The 24,309-nt window shown below is 42.9% G+C and overlaps 2 protein-coding genes across 2 annotated transcripts in view; both read right to left on the reverse strand.

The window, feature by feature from the left end:
• ALS2CL (ALS2 C-terminal like) overlaps nucleotides 1-24,309 on the reverse strand; it is a 703,387-nt gene that overhangs the window by 268,429 nt on the left and 410,649 nt on the right. The gene's annotated exons all lie outside the window — the stretch shown is intronic.
• The window catches only part of PTH1R (parathyroid hormone 1 receptor), a 210,624-nt gene that overhangs the window by 5,210 nt on the left and 181,105 nt on the right, over nucleotides 1-24,309 (reverse strand). The window contains exons 9-11 of the mRNA XM_066584858.1: nucleotides 18,879-18,945; nucleotides 11,449-11,543; nucleotides 10,812-10,953 (exon numbers count right to left, since the gene is read on the reverse strand). Of these exons, the coding sequence (XP_066440955.1) occupies nucleotides 10,812-10,953; nucleotides 11,449-11,543; nucleotides 18,879-18,945 (304 nt within the window). The remainder of the gene's footprint in view (nucleotides 1-10,811; nucleotides 10,954-11,448; nucleotides 11,544-18,878; nucleotides 18,946-24,309) is intronic.

Raw genomic sequence — 24,309 nt, forward strand, 5'->3', positions numbered from 1 at the left:
TGATGCACCCATCTGCCTTGGTAGCAGCTGCCTGACACTGGTTGCTCAAGTTAAGCTTATAGTTAACTAAAACCCCCAATTCCTTTTCCATATCAGTGTTCCCCAGTGGTTTCCCATTTAGTGTGTAATGGTGACATGTGTTTCCCTGCCCATGTGCAGAACCTTATATTAATCAGTGTAAACCTCATTTGCCACTTTTGTGCCCAAGCCCCCAACTTATCCAGATCCTCTTGCAATCTCCTTGCGCTTACATATTTTTGTGTCATCTGCAAATATTGATATTTTACTGCACAATCCTTCTACCAGGTCATTAATAAATATGTTAAAAAGAATAGGGCCCAATACTGCCCCTTGTGGTACTTAACTAGTAACGGTGACCCAATCAGAGTATGTACCATTTATAACCCCCCTCTGCTTCCTATCACAGACCAACTACTTACCCATTTACACACATTCTCCCCCAGACCAAGTAAACAAAATATTTTGTCATGAAAATAAAGAATTTAAAAAATCGTGGTAAAACTTTGTAATAAAAAAGTACAATTCGGACTGTGCCCCATGAACATATTTGTCCGTGTATTTGTGCATGCAATGCGTAAAAAATAGAACCCATTAATTTCAATCGGTTCAGTCACAAGCACCTGTTTAGAGTGCGCAACTGCATTGTGCGGAACAAAACGCAGCCTGCTCTATTTTCCTGCACATTTCGGAAGGAAAGAACACCTCTTGAACTCATTAAACTAATTGGCCATTTTAATGGCTGAGTGCATCAGTGCGTGTTTTTTTTGCGCCTCCAAAAAGTACAGTAAAAACGCTGTTGTGCACGTATATACACAATGCCCAATGCGCAATAATACAGTGCAAATACACATATGCTCTTGTGACACAGGCCTAAGGGTAATTTCACATTAGCAATTATCCTCCATTTTTGCCTTCCGTCTTTCTGCTTTGTTTTTGGAATTAAACCGGAATTAAAAACAGAAGGCAAACAGAAAACTTCCGTTAAGTTTCCATTTTTAAGGTTAAACAAGTAGCATTGCAGACTGCGATATTTGTACTGTTTTTTTAAAAAGTCGGAAACCTAATAGAACACAAGGAAACAGAAGCTTTCCATTTGATTTCCATGTTTAAAAATCCTCACAGTTGGTCGAATAATTCCTATGATAAATTCATTGTGACTTGGGCGCCTTGGCGTGAGGTGAGAGCTGCGGCGTTGTGGGATGTGTGAGACGTGGTCCCCTGGAACCCCCCGATATGTAGCATCTCCGCCTCTCCCCCCCCCTTTTTTCTTGTCCCCTTTCCCGGTGTTACCCTCCCCCCCCCCCCCTTTTTTGGCTGTCTCTATGTTAGTCCCTTCCCTCTCTCAATGTTTTTAGTGCAGGCAGTTTAAGGCTGGCTGCTGGGCTCGGCCCGTGGCGGGACGATATTGCTCCCCAGGAGACTACTTTAATAGTTTATTTTCGTATTATTCACCTAATTAGGAAAACTATGTTGTTTACGGTATTATGCTGGTGGAGTGTCGTTACGTGATGGACGAGAGTCCGACGAATTGTCTGCTGATGTAGAGGCTGATGTCTGATTTCCTGTATTCTTTTGTGAAAACTTAATAAAATTTGATTTACAAAAAAAAAAAAAAAAAAAAAAAAAAAAAAAATCAATGGTGGTAAAGCAGAAGCTTTAATTAACTTTTAACTTAGTCTCTCTGCTCCAAAGGCGGAACAGAGAACGCCAAAATGGATGTTGATAAATGCTAGTGTGAATGAGCCCTAATTAAAAAATGCAATGAAGCAGAGTTGTGCGAGGAGCCTTTAGCAACCTGCAAGGAGTTACATTTTGAAGACACGCTGATAATTCACTTGTGGATGTAGGAAGGGAGTATCTGTCAGCACCAATTATCCTCATTTCTATCCAGTGCAGCTAATGGTTGAGAATATTAGAGTACAACATGAAATGAAAAATCTGCCCTCAGAGGTGTAAAGTTCAGCTGCTATAATATAGCCTGGAGAATAATAATCCGCACCCGATAATCGAGGTAAAGTATCCGGTGGTTCTCAGAATTCACTGAATCAATGTAATAAAAAATGCAAAAAATACTGTAAAACAAAAATCTGGATAACCTTCCTCAAATCTGACAACCAGTATTGTGAGGCAGAAATTTGTTGAGTGGAGTTGTCACTTCCCCATCCCCGCTGTTCTTGCCATTTCATATACTATTCCCATTGAAGGTGGGGGAGGTGGGGACATTGCTGTAAATTGCAATATATAAAGCACTATCTGTAGACCAAATGTTAACATTTCCCCGAAGCCCTGAAGTAGAACTGTGTCAAAAAGCAGCAAATCTCAAAACCTACATAGAAAAAGCTTCATAATGGGAAAAAGAAACGCTGATCACAATCTGTGATATGGAAGTAATAGAAATATTCTTATCTACACCCTTGTACAATCCTTCTTGGCAAACAGGGTGATTGCCCTGAAAAGGGTGACCCTACACAAGACCTCTGGTCTTCCTAGTAATGCCCTGACCTTCCAAGGCATTTCTATTCCAGAATCCTCTGGATGTCCTCACAGGAGAAAAGCCAACGTAAGCATAGAGTTCAAAAGTAAATGTCTCAATGGGATGAAAAACCATTTAGCATGCATGTATTCCAACAGTATTGAGTGCTCCGGCCAAGAAATGTATTATGGTTTATGTTTACATAACCGACATGCAATATGTCTTACAAGCCATCAAATGCTGATCCAAGTAATAATATGCATTCAACAGAAACTATATGGATGTGACTGCTGTGCCCTCTCATCCCATGTTATTCTAGTTCAGATACTGCCATACAGTTTAGATGCCATTAGAACTATTAAATTGTAGAAAACTGATGACAGAAAAAGGCTATAATGTTCGTCTAGTTTGTCTTTATATCATTTTTCTCTTACAATAGACTTGTGATTATTCCAGGATGCTTGAGTTCATTATTTATTGTTGATTTTCCAATCACGTCTGCTGAAAGTTTGTTCTAAGCATCTATTACTAATCCAGTAAAATAATACTTTCTGAGGCCTTAGTCACACGGGCGTTTTTTCACGCGATTTGCGGATCGCATGACGGATGCGCATCCGCAAATCGCGTGACCGGTGCGCGCAAGTCGCCCGCAAATCGCCCGAAAATCTGCTCCTAGCCGCGTTTCATTAGAAACGGGCTGGAGCTGTCCAGCGCATTGCATTCGAAGGAGACGGCAATAGAGCCGGCTCCATTTAAAGCAATGCACTGCGGGCGAGCCCGGGATGAATTGTCGGGAAGGGCTTAAATATATAAGCCCTTCCCTGCAATTCATCCTAAAATGTGTAAAAATAAAAAATATATATATACTCACCTTCTCCCGGCAGCCGGAGCTCCGCGCGGCCGTCCTGCAGTGGGTGTGAAGGGGGTGTGAGTCAGACCTGCCCCCTGATTGGCTCAGCGCTGAGCCAATCAGAGGCATGTCTCACTCACACCCATTCATGAATTCATGAATGGATGTGAGTCAGACCTGCCCCTGATTGGCTCAGCGCTGAGAGGCAGCAGTCACTCACCCATTCATGAATTCATGAATGGGTGTGTGAGTGAAACCTGCCTCTGATTGGTCAGGGCTGTGACCAATCAGAGGCGGATCATTCAGCAGGCGGGGATTTTAAAGCCCCGCCGGCTGAATAGTGCAGAGAAGCAGTTCAGGAGAACTGACAGCGGCCGCGGCTGGACTCCGGCTGCAGCGGAAAGGTGAGTATACAATTTTTTATTTATTTTAACACATTTTAGGATGAATTGCAGGGAAGGGCTTATATATTTAACCCCTTCCCGACAATTCACCCCGCGCACGCCGGCAGCCCATTGCTTTCAATGGAGCGGCTGTATTGCCGGCTCCATTGAATTCAATGGGCAAACATCGTTCTTCTCTGTCACAGCTGTTACAGCTGTGGCAGAGAAGAATGATTTGTCTTCTATATGTTCTCAATGGGGTCGGCGCTGCTGCCGCCGGCCACATTGAGTGCATATAGAGAAGAGAACAGGAATCGCAGATCGCAGATAGGTGCGATCTGCGATTTCTGTTCTATAATTTATCGGACGAGCGCATAAAAAGCGCTCATGTGTCCGATACCATTGCAAAGCAATGGTTTTATAAAATCGCCGGACGCATGCGCATGTGCAAATCGCGGCTAAAAACGCCCGTCTGACTAAGGCCTGACATTGCTTCTGATCTTCCCCCAGCTAATCCCAGATTCTGTCCTATTGTTCTAGTGATTAGGTTCCTAATTAAAACATTTCTTTGCTGAGCCTTATTTATACAGTTAACATATGTAAAATGTCCAACATGTCCCACCTCTCCCTTCCTCCCTCCTGTAACATATATGAAGGTTTCCATCATGTCTCTCCTCTCCCTTCTCTCCTCCTGTAACATAAATAAAGGTTTCCATCATGTCTCCCCTCTCCCTTCTCTTCTCCTGTAACATATATAAAGATTTCCATCATGTCCCCTTCTCACTTCTCTCCTCCTGTAACATATATAAAGGTTTCCATCATGTCCCCCTCTCCCTTCTCTCCTCCTGTAACATATATAAAGGTTTCCATCATGTCCTTCCTCTCCCTTCTCTCCTCCTGTACCATATATAAAGGTTGCCATCATGTCCTCCTCTCCCTTCTATCCTCCTGTAACATATATAAAGGTTTCCATCATGCCCCTCCTCTCTCTTCTCTCCTCCTATAACATATATAAAGGTCTCCATCATGTCCCCCCTCCCTTCTTCCTCCTGTAACATTTATAAAGGTTTCCATCATGTCCCTCCCTCCCTTCTTTCCTCCTGTAATATATATAATAGTTTCCATCATGCCCCTCTCCCTCCTCTGCTCCTGTAACATATATAAAGGTTTCCATCATGTCCCTCTCTCCCTTCTTTCCTCCTGTAATATATATAATAGTTTCCATCATGCCCCTCTCCCTCCTCTGCTCCTGTAACATATATAAAGGTTTCCATCATGTCCCTCTCTCCCTTCTTTCCTCCTGTAATATATATAATAGTTTCCATCATGCCTCCCTCTTGCTTCTTTCCTCCTGTGACATATATAAAGGTTTCCATCATGTCGCCCTCTCCCTTCTCTCCTCCTGTAACATATATAAAGGTTTCCATCATGTCTCCCCTCTCCCTTCTCTCCTCCTGTAACATATATAAAGGTTTCCATCATGTCGCCCTCTCCCTTCTCTCCTCCTGTAACATATATAAAGGTTTCCATCATGCCCCCCCTCTCTCTTCTCTCCTCATGTATCATATATAAAGGTCTCCATCATGTCCCCCTCTCCCTTCTCTCCTCCTGTAACATATATAAAGGTTTCCATCATGTCCCTCCCTCCCTTCTCTCCTCCTGTAACATAAATAATGGTTTCCATTATGTCCCTCCCCCTTCTCTCCACCTGTAACATATATAAAGGTTTCCATCATATCCCCCTCTCCCTCCTCTCCTCCTGTAACATATATAAAGGTTCCCATCTTGTCCCCTCTCTCCCTTCTCTCCTCCTGTAATATATATAAAGGTTTCCATCATGTCCCCCTCTCCCTTCTCTCCTCCTGTAACATATATAATGGTTTCCATCATGTCCCCTCTCTCTTCTCTCCCCCTGTAACACACATAAAAGTTTCCTTCATGTCCCCCTCTCCCTCCTGTAACATATATAAAGGTTTCCATCATGTCCCCCTCTTCCTCCTCTCCTCCTGTAACATATATAAAGGTTCCCATTATGTCCCCCTCTCCCTTCTCTCCTCCTGTAACATATATAAAGGTTTTCATTATGCCCCCATCTCCCTTCTCTCCCCCTGTAACATATATAATGGTTTCCATCATGTCCCCTCTCTCTTCTCTCCCCCTGTAACACATATAAAAGTTTCCTTCATGTCCCCCTCTCCCTCCTGTAACATATATAAAGGTTTCCATCATGTCCCCCTCTCCCTTCTCTCCCCCTGTAACATATATAATGGTTTCCATCATGTCCTCTCTCTCTTCTCTCCCCCTGTAACACATATAAAGGTTTCCTTCATGTCCCCCTCTCCCTCCTGTAACATATAAAAAAAGTTTCCATCAGGCCCCCCTCTCCTTCTCTCCTCCTGTAACATATATAAAGGTTTCCACCATTTTTGTAGCCTGTCTTTTGACTCGTTCTATTTATCTATGCATTTCTAAAGTTGAGGTTTCTGGAACTTAGCAAAGTATTCCAGATATCGTCTCTCCAGAGATCTATACCATGGGATCAGATCACAATCTCCCTCTTTTTACTGGTTATACCTCTAATGCAGCTGAGCATACTACTTGCTTTCTTTGCTGCCTGACTGCACTGCGGAAGCTGTCAGAAATCAGAACCCCTAAAGCCGTCTTCACATCTGCGGTGGAACCTCCGTTGCAGATCCGACACAAAATACGGAAAGCTATAGTGATGCATGCAGTGCTTTTTTTTCTGGTAAAATGCTGGGAAGCTGAGCGCAAACCGAATGGACCCCATTATAGTCAATGAATGGAATCATTATTTTAGGGGTATTGGTGAAGCTCTGGTTCGGTCCGAACTAATTTGAACCAAACTTTTTTTCCAAAATTTGGTGAACCAAACTATTATAAAGTTCGCTAATCTCTCATTTTTATATTCAAGCCATGCTATACATTATTTATGTGCATGGTATAAGTACAAGCATTACACCAACAGACAAGGGATTTTTACACTATATGACTAATATCCGGACAATGAATCTTTTTAATGACCCAAGTCGCCATGATGTAAGTTCACTATACATGAAAGACTATATAAAACAGCTAACATTCAACTCTTCATTAAGTCCTTGCGGAGTCCTTGATATCCGCTTCAAAATCCATCTGCTTTTTTTTGTAAGCGTTTTCTATCTACATCTCCCCCTCTAAGTGTTGGATGGAACTGTTCCAATGCCATAAATTTCAGGGAGTTTGAATTACCTCCATGTTCTTGATGGATGTGGTGCACTAAATAAGTATCTCTGTTATGATCTATGTCACCTATGTGTTCCAATCTTCTCTTTTTCCATTCCCTAGTGCTCTTCCCCACATAATCTCATAAAGACAGTTATTCTTTTAGACAGTTTTCATAAATCTGCTCTATAATCCTCATCCGTGTTAATTTTCATAGGGAACCATACACAAAATTTTAAACTTATTGAGTTAATTGGTTTCCCTACCATTGTGGACTACCTTGTTTCTATATTCAGATAGGCAGACTTATACAGGAAGTTTCACTCCAAGCGCAACCCAGTAATTTCACAATATTTGTGTTTGGGACAGTGATATCGCACAACAGTTAATACTGATGCCTACCTTAGTTCTTGGTGAGCTCAGAGTCTTCACAAAAGATGTTGAAAGCGGCTATTGCCAGTGGCATGCTGCCAATATAGACAGACCAGGCAACTATTTTGGGGCCTGTGGGACAGGGGGGCCCAGGGCCTGAACGGCCACACCCTCTGTCCCGCCTCTGACTCACCTTCCCCTCCTGAAATCTGGTGGCACAAACTTCACTTACATTCATCCTGCTTTCTCAGTCCCTGCAGGCTGCCCAGAAAGGGTGAGGAGCCGCCTGCAAGGACAGAGAGCAGTGTGAAGCTTGTGCTGCTGGATGTTTAGGGGGTGTAGGAGGCACAAAGGAGAGATCAGTAATTTGAGGGGCCACAACAGGGTTACCAGAGCTTTGTGGGGCCACATGGGGGACACCAGTTTTTTGAGGGTCCAAAAGAGGGACACTAGTACTATGGTGGGGGTGGAGTGGGGGGTAGTTACTGAGAGGTTGATTAGGGGTAGTGGCCAGATACTATGAGTGTGCAGAGATGAATCATGGCTCCAGGAAACCTTCATGGTTATCTAGGCCTAGATAAAGAACAAGAATGGACTTCACCAATCACCAAATATGCCACCTGTGATCACTGGAGGTAGCTGCACTGTAATCACTATCACTGTGTAGAACTGTTATATGACTATTGTATGGTAACCACATAACTTATAGGTATCCTTTTACAGAACAGCTATATCTAGACCAACCATGTTAAGATATACTGCCTTTAATATATATGTATTTTTTTATGTGGGAGGGGGGGCACCCATTTCTAAGTTTTGCTATGGGGCACCATGATTTCTGTGTACGCTCCTGGCCATCAATGACTTGCAATTACTTCTGAACCCACAACAAGGACAGTTTTTTGTGTTTGACACTTTTGATAAATGAGCCAATGAACCCTGCCTTCTCTGGAAATGTGAACTGCGTGCCAGCAGGTACTGCCCCTGACAAACAATATAGCCATGGCGGGAAACAGGACAGGAGTCATCGATTAACACTAGACTCCTGAGTACAGTTCCACACAAATTACGAGCCAAAATAAGCATTTAGAGTGAAACACCCTGTATAATCTTAGCTGAATTTATTGCAGTACCTGAGCAAGAATAATACGGTATGAGAGGGCACAGCAGTCACATCCATATAGATTCTGCTGAATGCATATTATTACTTGTATCAGGATTTGATGGCTTGTAAGACATATTGCATGTCGGTTATGTAAACACAAAGCATAATACATTTATTGGCCGGAGCACTCAATACTGTTGGACTACATGTATACTAAGTGGTTTTTCATCCTGTTGAGACATTTACTCTTGAACTCTATACTTATGTCAGATTTTCTCCCATGAGGATATCCAGAGGATTCTAGAATACAAACGCATTTGAAGTTCAGTACATTACTAGGAAAACAAGAGGAACAGTTCCTGTGTAGGGTCACCCTTTTCAGGGCGATCGCCCCGTTTGCTAAGAAGGATTGTACAAGGGTGTAGATAGGGATATTTCCATTACTCCCATACCACAGTTTGTGATTAGAGGATTCTGGAATAGAAACATGTTGGTTTGACAGAGTATTACTATGGAGAAAAGAGGGGCAGGTTCCTACGTGGGTCATATTTTTCAGAGTGATTGACCAATTTACCAAGAAGAGTTGTATGTGTGACATGGGTATAATAAGGGACATTTCTATTACTCCCTTAACCACAGTTAATGATCAGAGTTTTTCTCATCATATTATGCAGCTTTTTTTCCTGTAGGTTTTGATATTTGCCATTTAAAATAAATTGAGAATAAAAGTTGTGTTTTAGCCTCGTAATATCCTGTGATGACTGATATTAGTGACCCTGACTGTATAATCCTCCGAAGCCGACATCTGTAGAATCAACCAATTTCCAAAAAACAAACTCTTGTCTCCGATGTTACTGCTGCATTGCGAAAGCTTCAATCAACCGCAAAGTCTTCAGATCCCAGGTGTTCCCAGAACATGTGTCTAATGTGTGACATGCAAGGTCGATGACGGCGTTATGGTTGATCCTTATGAGCTTTGCCTTGGTTTGACTTGTGGTTTAGGTGTCAGCTCATCCCTGCCGTCAGCTATTTTCGGATCAGTGACTGGACTAGAGGCTGGGGAGTGCAGCTGGGAATCAGGATTTGATGTGGGCTCTTTAGGGATTTGGAGCAGTAAATTGAAGCTTCTGCTGTTTTCTTGGTGGTCTGAGGAAATATTTGATTTTCATGTAACTTTTTGTATATTTTTACATCTTTGCGCCGAGCCCTATGGTTTCTGTTCTAATGTGGTTGCCAGCAGCTTCCCTGCTATATAAGATACACTATTAGAGAATCGTAAAAATAGAAATTTCTTTCTAAATACAAGTTATACCTAAGCAGAGGCATAAAAAGAAGCTCCTGGGTCCCAATGCAACCAATCACTAAAAAGGGCCAGATACTTACTGATACAAGAGGGCAGATAGCTGCATCCCCTCACATGCTGGTGGCTAAACTGCTAAATGAAGGAGCCAATTACACCTGTGCTGGACACTGATGAGACAGCCACTCATTGGGTCCCAATGCAAAATCTGTAACAGGCATCCCCCACCTACCAGGTGCCATTTATAGCACTGATGTCTTATTATGTAGCAATGTGCCTTCAGGTACCAAAGCCCAGATGCAAATGCTACCTCCAGACCCCTTATAGTTAAACACCCATACATGACACCTGAAGACATCCTGCAAAAGAACAGAAAGGGTCTACTTGGGCTTGGACCATATGATGGCGTGCCGCCCCATTGTAAGCACTGCTTCTGCTTGACAGAGGCATGTAGTGATTTCCTAAGATGAAAGCTATTTTGCATCTCCCTTTTTTAAAGAAATATGTGAAGCTTTTCCAGAGTAGTAGCTAGGTATCTCTGCACCAGGGGAAGAGATTCAGTTTGTGTCCCTAGCTGTACCTTGTTGGTGCCCTGTGGGTCATGATGACCTACTACCATCACCATAGCTATAGCTTCAGTTTGCTGCCCTAGCTATGGCTTGTTGGTGCCCTCTGGGTCATGATCACCTACCACCATCACCCTAGCTATGCATTCAGTTTGCTGCCCTAGTTCTCGCTTGTTGGAGCCTTCTGGGTCATGATGACCTACCACCATCACCTTAGCTATGGCTTCAGTTTGCTGCCCCTAGCTCTGAATTTTTGGTAAATTTTTGGGTCATGACATACCACCACCACCCTGAGCTTTGACCGTGACAAGATAAAATTTTGTAATGTTATGTTATTACATCCAATGTTGCTCTCTAGTCTCCCAGCTTGCAATTATTCATTGGTGAGGGGCTAAATAGATTTCAATATATAGTGGTCCTGTTTCATATATTTGGATGGGATGGGTCACGTACCCCAAAAATGGCAATTAAAAAAATCTATGGATGCAAGGATTAATGAATGCATGAATGTGTGTATACCTGGAAGGAGTTGAACAGCATTTCATAGTGCATTTGTATATGCCATACCAGACCGTTCACCTCAGTGTATGGCAGAGATATGAAAACGATATAGTGAACGCCAAAGAGCGGCATTAAGACCAGCGTTGACTTCAGCAGCTTCCTGCAATTAGACACAAGAAGAATGGTTTCAGCAAGTGAAATATCAACTGGACAAGAGTGAAATAGTGAGAGTGTCCATAGTGTTAGCAACGGGCTGTTGTTATGTGAGATTTATGGGGTCTTTTTTGCAAACGAATTGAAAACGATGACCCCTTATACCTACTCCCTTGACTGGTATCCCGCAATCTCATTGGCTGAGATCAATGCCAACCACTGGCAAATTGCTTCAGGATTCTCATGCTCTCAAGAGCTGGGGCTACTATAGGCATTACCCAGACTGATAAGGAGTACCCCTCAGCAGGACGCAGTCTTAATCCCTGGTACCTCTAGGCTATATGGACCAAACTATCAGGTAGGTAGACTCTGGAGTGGGAAAGTCCTGCAGGTCATTCTCATCATTGCATTGTATCTACTCAGACATCTGAGTTTTGAGCCTTATATAAGCTTCAAATGTGAGATGAACAGGAGAAACAGATATAAAGTAGTCAGTGCTCACCTGTACTGCTGCCGCGCATCGCACCGCCCCGCGTTCGTCTCTCTTAGTTTGGTTGCTAATACTCGAACAATATTAATAAAAAGAAAAAAATTTGCCTGAAAAGAAAAAGGAAAAACCTCCATCAACACAATTATTTATCAAAAGAAGAAGCATAAGGCCTTAGTCACACGGGCGTTTTTTCACGCGATTTGCGGATCGCATGACGGATGCGCATCCGCAAATCGCGTGACCGGTGCGCGCAAGTCGCCCGCAAATCGCCCGAAAATCTGCTCCTAGCCGTGTTTCATTAGAAACGGGCCGGAGCTGTCCAGCGCATTGCATTCAATGGAGACTGCAATACAGCCGTCTCCATTGAAAGCAATGCGCTGCGGGCGAGTCCAGGATGAATTGTCGGTAAGGGCTTAAATATATAAGCCCTTCCCTGCAATGCATCCTAAAATGTGTAAAAATAAAAAATATATATGCACTTACCTTCTCCCGGCAGCTGGAGCTCCGAGCGGCCGTCCTGCAGTGGGTGTGAAGGGGGTGTGAGTCAGACCTGCCCCCTGATTGGCTCAGCGCTGAGCCAATCAGAGGCATGCCTCACTCACACCCATTCATGAATTCATGAATGGATGTGAGTCAGACCTGCCCCTGATTGGCTCAGCGCTGAGAGGCAGCAGTCACTCACCCATTCATGAATTCATGAATGGGTGTGTGAGTGAAACTGGCCTCTGATTGGTCAGGCTGTGACCAATCAGAGGCAGATCATTCAGCAGGCGGGGATTTTAAAGCCCCGCCGGCTGAATAGTGCCGAGAAGCAGTTCAGGAGAACTGACAGCGGCCGCGGCTGGACTCCGGCTGCACTAGAAAGGTGAGTATACAATTATTTTTTTTTTTAACACATTTTAGGATGAATTGCAGGGAAGGGTTTATATATTTAACCCCTTCCCGACAATTCACCCCGCGCACGCCGGCAGCCCATTGCTTTCAATGGAGCGGCTGTATTGCCGCTCCATTGAATTCAATGGGCAAACATCGTTCTTCTCTGCCACAGCTGTTACAGCTGTGGCAGAGAAGAATGATTTGTCTTCTATATGTTCTCAATGGGGTTGGCGCTGCTGCCGCCGGCCCCATTGAGCGCATATACAGAAGCGAACAGGAATCGCAGATCGCAGATAGGTGCGATCTGCGATTTTTTGTTCTATAATTTATCGGACGAGCGCATAAAAAGCGCTCATGTGTCCGATACCATTGCAAAGCAATGGTTTTAAAAAATCGCCGGACGCATGCGCATGCGCAAATCGCGGCAAAAAACGCCCGTCTGACTAAGCCCTAAAGAAGTAATGATGGCTATCAGGCGACAAAATCTGCAATCTGACCGCATCATGTGAACACAGCCTTAGTTTCTCCTTTGGATCTTACTTAAATACCTTTACTTGTTCCAGCGGGCAATGATAATGATGTCAGCAATTAATTTATACTAGTAATTTCAAGGGGTAACATCAAAGTGTATTTTGACAAATCTCTGAATAAATATGTCAATAAGGTAATGAGAATTGTTCAGCTTCCATGTATGGACAGAACCATCTTTAGGGATGTGCGACCTGTGCAACTGCACAAACCATACTGCCCCTCCTAGTTCAGGGGCACCATCATTGCCCCTTCTCACCTCCTCCCTGAAGGAAGCTGCTTTACCCTTGGTGGACCCCCTGTCCTCCCCATACACAGCAGGAGTTATCAGCAGCCCCAACCTCCCCTCTCAGCTGCTGTGTGACATGTGGGAGGAGCCTCTCCATGAGTACACAGGAGCTGTGAGAGCTGCTGACTACTCCTGCAGTGTGACATGTGGGAGGAGCTTCTCAATGAATACACAGGAGCTGTGAGAGCTGCTGACTACTCCTGCTGTGTGACATGTGGGAGGAGCCTCTCCATGAGTACACAGGAGCTGTGAGAGCTGCTGACTACTCCTGCTGTGTGACATGTGGGAGGAGCCTCTCCATGAGTACACAGGAGCTGTGAGAGCTGCTGACTACTCCTGCTGTGTGTGAAGAGGGGAGTGGGCCGACTGGGGGATAAGAGCTGTGCTCTGGGAAGGACAGTTTATATTGTATGGGGGAGATATATACTGTGGGGAAGAGATTATACTGTGGAGTATACTAGAAGCAGAGAGAAAATAATGGGAGAAATATATACAGTGGTGTGTTTATACGCTATAGAAGGGAGTTCATACTGTGGGAGAGATATTATACTATAGGGGAGAGATTATACTGTTGGGCTGACATATATACTGTACAGGGATATATATATATATATATATATATATATATATATATATATATATATATATATATATTGCAGTGGAAAGGTTTTACTTGGTGAAAATATATATTGTTGGGTGGGGGATATTTCACCAGATGGAGAGACATACGCTGTGTGAGATATATATTGTGGGAGAGAAATATACACTTTGGGAGATTTATATAATTTGGGAGAGATATATACTGTGGGAAAGATATTTACTGTGGGAGAGATATATACTATGGGAGAAATACAGACTTTGATATATATATACTGTGGGAGAGATATACATTGTGGGAGAGATATATACTGTGGGAGAAATATATACTGTGTGAGAGATATATACACTGTGGGATATATATATATATATATATATATATATATATATATATATATATATATAATTTTGGAGAGATATACACTAAGGGAGAGAGATATACTGTGGGAGAGATATATACACTGTGGAAGAGATATATATAATTTTGGAGACATATACTTTGGGGGAGAGAGGAATTACTGGGGGAGATATATATACTGTGGGAGAGATATATATAATTTTGGGGAGACATATACTTTGGGGGAGAGAGGAATTACTGGGGGAGATACATATTGTGTGACAAGCATATACTGTGAGGAGAGATGATTGTGGTGAGATATATACGGTGGGAGAAGAGAAAATACTGGGGGGAAAAAATGATACTGGTGACAATATAACATAGGTGGGGAGAGATAACACTGGGGGAGTGAGAGGATACTTGAGGGAGGGGAAAGATGATATTAGCTATGGCAGAGTTGATACTGTCGGGATGGGAGAGATGATATTGGGGGAGGTATAAAGGTCCGTGCAGAAGCAGTATATAAAATCTATAATTAACAGGAAGCTTTTTGCTGTATTTCTCTTGTTTAATGCACCGAGAATATTAGAAAATAAAACATTGCTTGTGATGGTGAAGTAGCCTTCAGTTTTTTCCTTCTATACTGCTTGTTCAGGAGGTGGAGAAGGCGCCTAAATACAGTCATTTCGGCACAAGTTGCCATTTACCCAAAGGCCAGCCCCGCACATGGCTACTGTAATGCTCTAGGTCACCTACTGAATGGGAGTAGCTGAACTTTCCTACTTCTGCTCACTCTTCTTGGTTCAGGATGGAGTTCTTTTAATGGGCTGTACATGTAAGAGCTCAGCCAACAAATAGAAAAAAGTAATCTCACAGTGAAGTACTAACTGCCCAAAATACTGAGCATAAGGAGGTCAAAAGGGCTGAAAAAATAGACATTTAATTTCCCATGAAAGAACATGAAGGAGCATTGGAAGGACGATAAATATGGCTTTTCTGTGTTTTTTCTTCTAAATGTTGAGAAGAATTCTGTAACTTCTGTAGAACGAAATGTTCTGTAGGATTGTAAAATGTGCTATGAGATGTAATGGAGTCTGATTAGAGAGGGAGATGTGACGCCTGCCTGTCAGCCACCACCATATTTTACACTGGTGTCTGTCACCGTAACCAGAGAAACATTTTATTATCAATTTATCTATTATTACATGAAGTAAAGACCTGCTGAGCATTACTCTCTGCTCCGTGACAGATACATACAGCACCTATAAAAACTATTTACACCCCGCTTGCACTTTTTCATTAAATCACAGAGAATGGAACTTTTTTCACTCCATAAAAAGTAGTACTAAAAATCTCAATAATAAAGCGGTGTATTAAGCATCGCTCTGTGTGCAGATTTTTAGCCTTATGCTCCACCTATTTGTATACAACCCGCCACCAAGCTACAGCGTTTGAATTACAAACAGTAAATAAGGAACCTTTCATCATACTCCTATATGAATACAGACCCCCTAAACAAAAAAAAAAAAATAGATGCTCCCTTAAAGGGATTTTCCATTAGTGATATTTATCCCCTAACCACAGGATAAAGGATAAATGTCTGTTTGCTGAAGGTCTGACCACCGATCCCCAAATCTTCGCACCCAGAATACCCCTTGTGAATGGAGTGTTGGTGCGTATGTGTGACTATCGCTCTATTTACTTCAATCAGATCAAAGAAGAATACAGAGTACATTTAACTACTTCCTCTGTGTCACGAAAGTGAATGGAGTAGTAAAACCCCTTTAATACAGATCCTAGACCCCAGACCTCCATTATTACAGATCTCAGATCAGACCCCATTAATATAGAACCCAGGTCAGATCCCCTAAACATCTGTCAAGGAACCAGACCCTATTTAAAACAAACCACAGATCAGGTCCCCTAAAGTTAGAAGGAGTGAATGGGGAGGCAGTCGAGCATGCGACCAGCCCCTCCATGGGAATATGCGTTGCTGTCTTGTCAATACAGTTTCTCTAGCGGAATGAAATCTTGCAGAAAAGAAGAAGTCACTTCTTAACGTGCATCCACATCAGAAATTCTGCATGTTGATGTGGCACATTCATTGCAGCTAAATCCGCATGCGGATCTGTGGCAGATGAATGGCTGAGTGCTGCCTCTGATTGGTCACAGCTCTCAGCCAATCAGAGGCAGCGCTTTTTTAGGAGGCGGGGATTTTTAAATTCCTGGCCAGAAGAAAATGCTTTAGAACAGTTCTGGGGAGCTGGGAAGAAGATGCGGCAGAGCTGGACAGCGTCGGAGAGGTGATGTATTATTTTTTAAATTTTTTTCAAGCAGCTAGAGCTTATTTTCAGGGAAGGGCTTATATTTCAAACCCTTTCCTGAAAATCCCTGTGGGGGTTGCCTTCAGCCCACTGCTTTCAATAGGGAGGCAGCAGTACTGGCCCCATTGAAAGCAATGGGATAGCATCACACTCCTCTGCCACAGCTGTGACAGCTGTGGCAGGGGATTCTTTCATCCCCGCAGGGAGTCCCATCATCACTGAACACTGTCACAGTGCTGACACAGTGTTCAGTGATGAGGAGACCTTCATGGAGCAGCTGCGTATATAAAACTTTGCCCATTCACGCGTGTTGCGCTAATGCGTGGAGTGCATTTTTTTGTGCACATAGGTGCGCAAAGAACCACTCTCATCTGACCGTGGCCTTAGAGGTGGAATCCGTGCAAAAAAAATCTGTATTTGATTTTGCCTTGTGAAAGTACCCTAAAAATGCAGACACAGCAGGCTTTCCTGTAGTGCCAGTGGCACTAGAGATGAGCGAACGTACTCGGATAAGCACTACTCGTCCGAGTAATGTGCCTTATCCGAGTATCGCTGTGCTCGTTCTCAAAGATTCGGGGAGCGCCGCTACTGACAGGTGAGTTGCGGCGTGGAGCAGGGGAGAGCGGGCGGGAGAGAAGGAGAGAAAGATCTCCCCTCCGTTCCTCCCCGCTCTCCCCTGCAGCTCCCCGCTCCGCAGCGCTCCCCGAATCTTTAGAGCCGAGCACAGCGATACTCGGATAAAGCACATTACTCGGACGAGTAGTGCTTATCCGAGTACGTTCGCTCATCTCTAAGTGCCACCTATTGAAAGGTGTCTGCCCTATTCTGAACTGTGTATCACTAGTCTCTACTGCCACCCGTGACTCCATCCCTCAGCCTATGCCCTTCCCTCTCTGGTCTGCACATGCATTCTCTCATTCTAGGACAGGTTTCCACAGGCTGCACGGACAGCAGTCATTTCATGGTATTCCTTGAGAGCCCCTTTAGGCTGGGCTGAAGCTTTCACCAACAACACTCCATTGTACAGCCTGGTGGTCACATCCTCATACTCTATAGGAGACTCCTCCACAACAGGTCCTAGAAGGCTTTCAACTTTTCAGATTGTGGTGAAATACAGAGAAATCCTGGAGGAAAACCTGCTGCAGTCTACCCTGAATATAAAACCAGAGCTAAATGGGAAGAGACAAGCACATCAGGGCATAATGAAGCTGCCCTACCTATTACCTCCGGGTCTAGGCTCTGTATGGCCGTGGCAGAGACAGATGCATTGAGCCTGTCAAGGAGAAGGCGCTGCAGTTCTCCTCTCTGGTTCCTCTAACTAGAATTTACTAACAGAATTTTGGGGAAGGAGGGGAGGTGGTAAATACTTTTTATAGTCACAGCAATAATGCCCTTTATACAGTATGTTTTGTGGGAAACTCAGTGACAGAGTTAAGCTCAGTTTTATCAAACACAGACAAATGTTTAAAAATTAAATATTCCGTTAAGCATAAAAGACGGAAATAAATATTTAATACTGAGATGTTCGTCCAAGAAAATCTGTCAAGAAACCAAGAAAGCAGTATCGGGTCTGTATCTAATGCTCTCCTTATTTTTAGATTGTGATGGAACCATAAAATCTGCTTATTGCATCTGGAATGACTCCTGTGGCTTTATTACTAAATTCTATTAAAAACATGGTCAAATAGCTAAACAAAAAATATAAAAATTGACAAAATAAATAGCAATCCGCTGTTCACATCTGCACAATTGATTTACATTGCGCTGCAGAATACGTTGGCGCTATACAAATAAAGATTATTATTATTACATTGTTCTGCCCCATAATGGAAGCAAAACAGCGAAAACCCCGGAGCTGTTGGATCTGGCACACCACGGACCCCAACAGTGCCCAACAGACCCCATTGGCTATAATGGGGTTCTTCCGGTCTCCATTATCTTGTCCAGCATTTTCACAGATATGTTTTATGTAGCCGATGTCTACTTTGGTTACTAGATGTACGGAGGATAGTCCTTTATTAAAGGGAATCTGTCACCAACTACGTATACGCACCATAAACTAAGTTGGTGCTCACAGCTTAGGTCATGTGGAGTCTGAGGAACGTCTTTTCATACTCACCTGGTCCCCCATTTCTGCGGTGCCCCCTGGCAAAGTCCTATTCATCTCTATGGGAGTGTGCAAGCATAGCCTTCTGAAAAGAGTCAAGCTAGTTGTGCGCACGTTGACTTTGCTGGAGGACGCAACCTGAAACGGGGAGCGGGTGACTATGAAAAGGGGCTCTCCGAACTCCATATCGCATAAACTATAGGTACTATAACTTACTTTATGGTGCTTATAATTGGTGACAGGTTCCCTTTAACCAAGAATTCCCTAATGGCATACGAGAAAACAGGATTTATAAACCAGGCAACTCCATTAATGGCTATTGTGGCACTTAGAAGGCATCAATATAAGATTGTCATATGAGCATGGCCATAATCAACCCCTTACCACAGTAGCAGCCAGGATTGGACCCTGAAATATCCACTTCAAGTTCCCTGCACTTAGGTCCCAGCACCTGATGGAGAAAGAAGGAAAAGTTAATTAAGTAACAAACTATAATGTAATAACTATTTATGTCCTCTATGCAGCAGCATTGTATAAGTGTTGTTCTATACAGTATAATACAGGCTGTAACTCAGGATCAGTACAGGATAAGTAATATAATGTATGTACACAGTGACTCCACCAGCAGAATACTGTGTAGACAAGAAAATGAAGAGAGATTTCAGCTCTGAAATTGCAGAATAGGGAGTGCAGCTCTGCAGTATAATACAGGATGTCACTCAGGATCAGTACAGGAGAAGTATGTAATGTATGTACACAGTGAGTGCAGCTCTGCAGTATAATAAAGGTTGTAACTCAAGATCAGTACAGGATAAGTTATGTATGTACACAGTGACTCCACCAGCAGAATAGTGAGTGCAGCTCTGGAGTATAATACAAGATGTAATTTAGGATTGGTACGTAGTAAGTAGTGTAATATTTGTACATGATGACTCAAGCAGCAGAATAGTGAATGCAGCTCTTGAGTATTATACGGGGTGTAACTCAGAAACAGTACAGGATGAGTAATGTAATGTATGTACACAGTGACTGCACCAGCAAAATAGTGAGTGCAGCTCTGGAGTATAATACAGGATGTAGCTCAGGGGTCAGTACAGGATAAGTGATGTATGTACACAGTGACTCCACCAGCAGAATAGTGAGTACAGCTCTGGAGTATAATACAGGATGTAACTCAGGATCAGTACAGGATAAGTAATGTAATGTATGCACGTAGTGACTCTACCAGCAGAATAGTTAGTGCAGCTCTGGAGTATAATACAAGATGTAACTCAGGAGCAGTACCAGATAAGTAATGTATGTACACAGTGACTCCTCCAGCAGAATAGTGAGTGCAGCTCTGGAGTATAATATAGAATGTAACCGAGGAGCAGTAACGGATAAGTAATGTATGGACACAGTGACTCCACCAGCAGAATAGTGAGTGCAGCTCTGGAGTATAATACAGGATGTAACTCAGGATCAGTACAGGATAAGTAATGTAATGTATGCACGTAGTGACTCTACCAGTAGAATAGTGAGTGCAGCTCTGGAGTATAATACAAGATGTAACTCAGGAGCAGTACCAGATAAGTAATGTATGTACACAGTGACTCCTCCAGCAGAATGGTGAGTGCAGCTCTGGAGTATAATATAGAATGTAACCGAGGAGCAGTAACGGATAAGTAATGTATGGACACAGTGACTCGGATTTACTGACCTGTAACTCAGAAATAAAAATGAAGAACACAGGCAGGAAAAGGCTTTATCATTTCATCTAGACACCTTCTGAGTTTCTGCCTGGTAAATGATGTTATTTCTTGATTATATCTGTAGGATCTCGGGTAATGAGCAGAGCTGCCTTGAACCTAATAATATGCAGACGATCTATACTTGGCATCAATACTCATCTTGAACACTCCTCCTGTGTGGTTAAACATCAAGGCAATGCTTCATGGTGTCTGACTGTGGAAAGCCCAATGTGGGGGCAAATGGAGACAGCGAGCATTCTGAAGGAGCCGCCATAACTTTCCCTATTCTCTTCATTGATTGCTCAGAGCTTTCAGTTCCAGCATAAAAACAAACATCTTAGGCTATGAAGAAATCAATGGCAGTCAAAGACTTTCATGTAAACAAAGTAATTTATCTCTTAATTTTGGGCGTTCGATAATTCCCAAGGTGAGAATTTGTCTGTGATAATGTTCCTGTAGTGACATTTTGTATCAGATCTGGAAAATCTCTACTATACTTCAAAGCTGCACTCACTCTTCTGCTGGTGGAGTAATTGTGTACATATATTACATTACTTATCCTGTATTATACTGCAGAGCTGCACTCACTATTCTGCCGGTGGAGTAATTGTGTATATACATTACATTACTTATCCTGTACTATACTTCAGAGCTGCACTCACTAATTTGTTAGTAGAGTCATTGTGTACATGCATTACATTACTTATCCTGTACCGATCATGAATTACATTCTGTATTATACTCCAGAGCTGCACTCACAATTCTATCAGTGGAATCATTATGTATATACGTTACATTACCTATCCTGTGTTATACTCGAGAGCTGCAATCATTATTCTGGTGATGGAGTCACTTTGTACATACATTGCATTACTTATTATGTACTGATCCTAAGTTACATCCTGTATTATACTCCAGAGCTGCACTCACTCTTTTGCTAGTGGAATAATTGTGTACATTAACATTACATTATTTATCCTGCGTTGTACTCCAGAGCTGCACTCACTATTCTGCTGGTGGAGTCACTGTGTACATACATTACATTACTTATCCAGAATTACATCCTGTATTATACTTTGGAGCTGCACTCACTATTTCACTAGTGAAGTCATTGTGTATATACATTATATTAGTTATCCTGCATTATACTTCAGAGCTGCACTCACTAATTTGCTAGTGGAGTCACTGTATGCATACATTACATTTCTTATCCTATACTGACCCTGAGTTACATCCTGTATTATACTCCAGAGCTGCACTCACTATTCTGCTAGTGGAATCATTATATACATAAGTTACATTATTTGTCCTGTGTTATACTCCAGAGCTGTACTCATTATTCTGCTGGTACAGTCACTTTTTACATACATTACTTATTCTATACTGTCCCCAAGTTACATCCTGTACTATACTCCAGAGCTGCACTCACTATTCTGTTGCTTGATTTTGAAAACAGTCAGCAAGCTTGTGTACAGACATCACCCTAACAAGTTAGCGAAGTTCCTATGATGCAGGACACTGTGTAAAGAAAATATTTCCCAGGATGCAAATATCTAGATTAAGCCATGAAATATTGATCATTAGTGGTAAAATGTTACAATCACGGATTAGTACATTTGGTTACATCAGATTACTGGTCTTTTTAGTATCCACTTCTAATTTGGGATTTAAAAACTGTTGGGGTTTAGGCGTCCTCAAAAAATGATGGATCAGCCAATCAAGAGGATCCTTCTTGATTGGCTGGTTGGCTGAAGTTACTTCTTCTACCTTATCGGAGGTCTATAAGGGAGACTCCACAAACCTCCCATAGTAGTAAATAGGAGTAAGACCCCAAAAAATTCTAAATGCCCTCAAGTACAACAAGATGTTGTTTGCTCACTGGTTACAATTCCCGACTGTAAGTAGTTGTGATGGCATTATGTGATGTTACAACACAATGATAATGCATGGATAAACATAAGAAGCCGTCGCTCGGGGTTTAGTATTCAGCCCGGAGCCGCCTCTGTGTTCCCGATCATGAATAAATGCATCTGGGTCACTTTCCTTATGGCTCTATCTGTAGAGTGAGTAATGGCGGCCGGCGTGCAACTAAACACCGTTACTTATGAGAACTGCGAGTGACTGACGCCCAGAATCATCCCTAATGCATTTGTAGACACTCCGAAAGATTAATTGACCCTCTTGTTAGTCTGAGACTTCAGTGACATACGTCATCCCTGCGCCACCAGGCGAAGGACTCATCCATCTCATCGCAGGCTGACTGATCTCCAGATAGAAGAGGCTGGCTTATGTATATTGCGGAAGAATTGTATTATATTTCACTCATTGATAAGTTATATGCACATTACAATGTAAACACCGAGAGCAGATTGTGTGGGGGACAAGAGCGCCGCTGAGCTCGAGAGTAAATCATCAAAAACAAGCAACTTCAGGAAACAAAAAATAGTCACCGTCCTACTGGAAATAGTCTACACATGGCTTTATAGAAGGGGTGCACAGTCTGCGTGGCCCCCAAACATCTGGACACAATGTCTGTGTAGCTGCACACATGTAGTATCCATGTCAGAGACAAGGCAGGAGCGAGTACTAGTAGGCAAGTACTAATGGTGCATTGGGTAGGCTTCTCTGGGTCCCCCATGCATCAGGAGAATGGGGATACTCAACCAGAAAGAACAATGTGAGTAAGGGCTTATTCACACGCATGCATTTGCGCAATTTGCACGCACAATATGCAGTGGATAGAACCCATTGATTTCAATGGGTTCGTTCACATGAGAGCGTTTTGCACACGAAAATAGCACATATTAACCCTTTCCAATCCACTGTCTGACCTCTGAAGACATTATGATTTAAGGCTTTACAGCTCCGATGTTGAAAGATGTCCATTAGGGTTCTCTAACTGTATACTGCCAGCCTCCCTGCTGTTGGAGCCTATCCAACATGTCACCTCATGCAGTACTGGCTTTAGCCAGCATATAGCGCTGTTGTATAATGGCAGAAAAAGAGTAAGCCCCCTAAGAAAACCAGGATACAAATTGGATTGGAAAGGGTTAAACTAATTAAACTTAATTGCCCACTGAAATCAATGGGGTGGGTGCTTTTTTTGCAAACGCAAATACACAGTAAAATACGCACACAAGCCCACTTAAATACACTTACGCCCATGTTAAGCCAGCCTTAGGGTACTTTTACATGCAATGACTGTGTGGCATTTAAATGTCCAACAGTTGTCCCAGTGATTGACGCTCCTGTGCTTTCACTAATGGAGGTGTGGCGCTTCCGAGATCTCTTCCGCTTGTCCGCCACCATTCAGGGTTGATAGATGAACGGCTGCCTGTTTGCACGGATTGACAGTTGCTTGGTTTTTAGGTGAGCTGAAGACCAAGCGGCTCAGATAAGTTAGTAATTCTCACTCACTTGACTGTTGGTTCCCGTGTGAACACAGGACAACGGTTGGCCGTAATCTCTCTTTTGGGTTATTACTCGGGCAACTATCAGCCCGTGTAAAAGTTCCTTTCATCTACTGTATCCATGGGGCTCTCCCCGTTATAGTATGCAAGCAGGAGATGGTATAATATCACTGCAGTAACGCCTACTGGAAGGCAACTTCTCTATAGATCAATATCCGACCTGATAACCAGCCTCGTAATATAAGGCCTGCTATATAATATAATATAAGTCAACACCAGAGTCTTCTCCAGTAAGATGGCCATGTATAGACAGCGGTTTTTGTTTTTTTTTGCTCCCCGTTAGTTTACAGTAGATTTATAGCTGGGTGAGAAGCCTATGATGTAGGAAGGAAATGTGAGGAAGCTTATAAGGCCATGCAATGCTCCTCTGGGAAATTTGGTATGCAAATTGGAGATGTTACAATGCCTCCACAGCTTGGAAGGCAGCTTCCCTATAAGTAAATGTCTGACCTTCTCGTAGACATACAGATATAGCAGTGCCAACTCTATGTTAATTGCCTAGACAAGCTGGCGCCGTTACGCTATTTGTGTAGCACTGCTTTGAATGGTGGCGGCACTACACAAATAGCGTTAGCCACGCCACTGTATCTCAGTAGTGGAGAGGCACATGTATGT

Source organism: Eleutherodactylus coqui, chromosome 12 (assembly GCF_035609145.1).
Source record: "Eleutherodactylus coqui strain aEleCoq1 chromosome 12, aEleCoq1.hap1, whole genome shotgun sequence".
Classification (NCBI taxonomy): domain Eukaryota; kingdom Metazoa; phylum Chordata; class Amphibia; order Anura; family Eleutherodactylidae; genus Eleutherodactylus; species Eleutherodactylus coqui.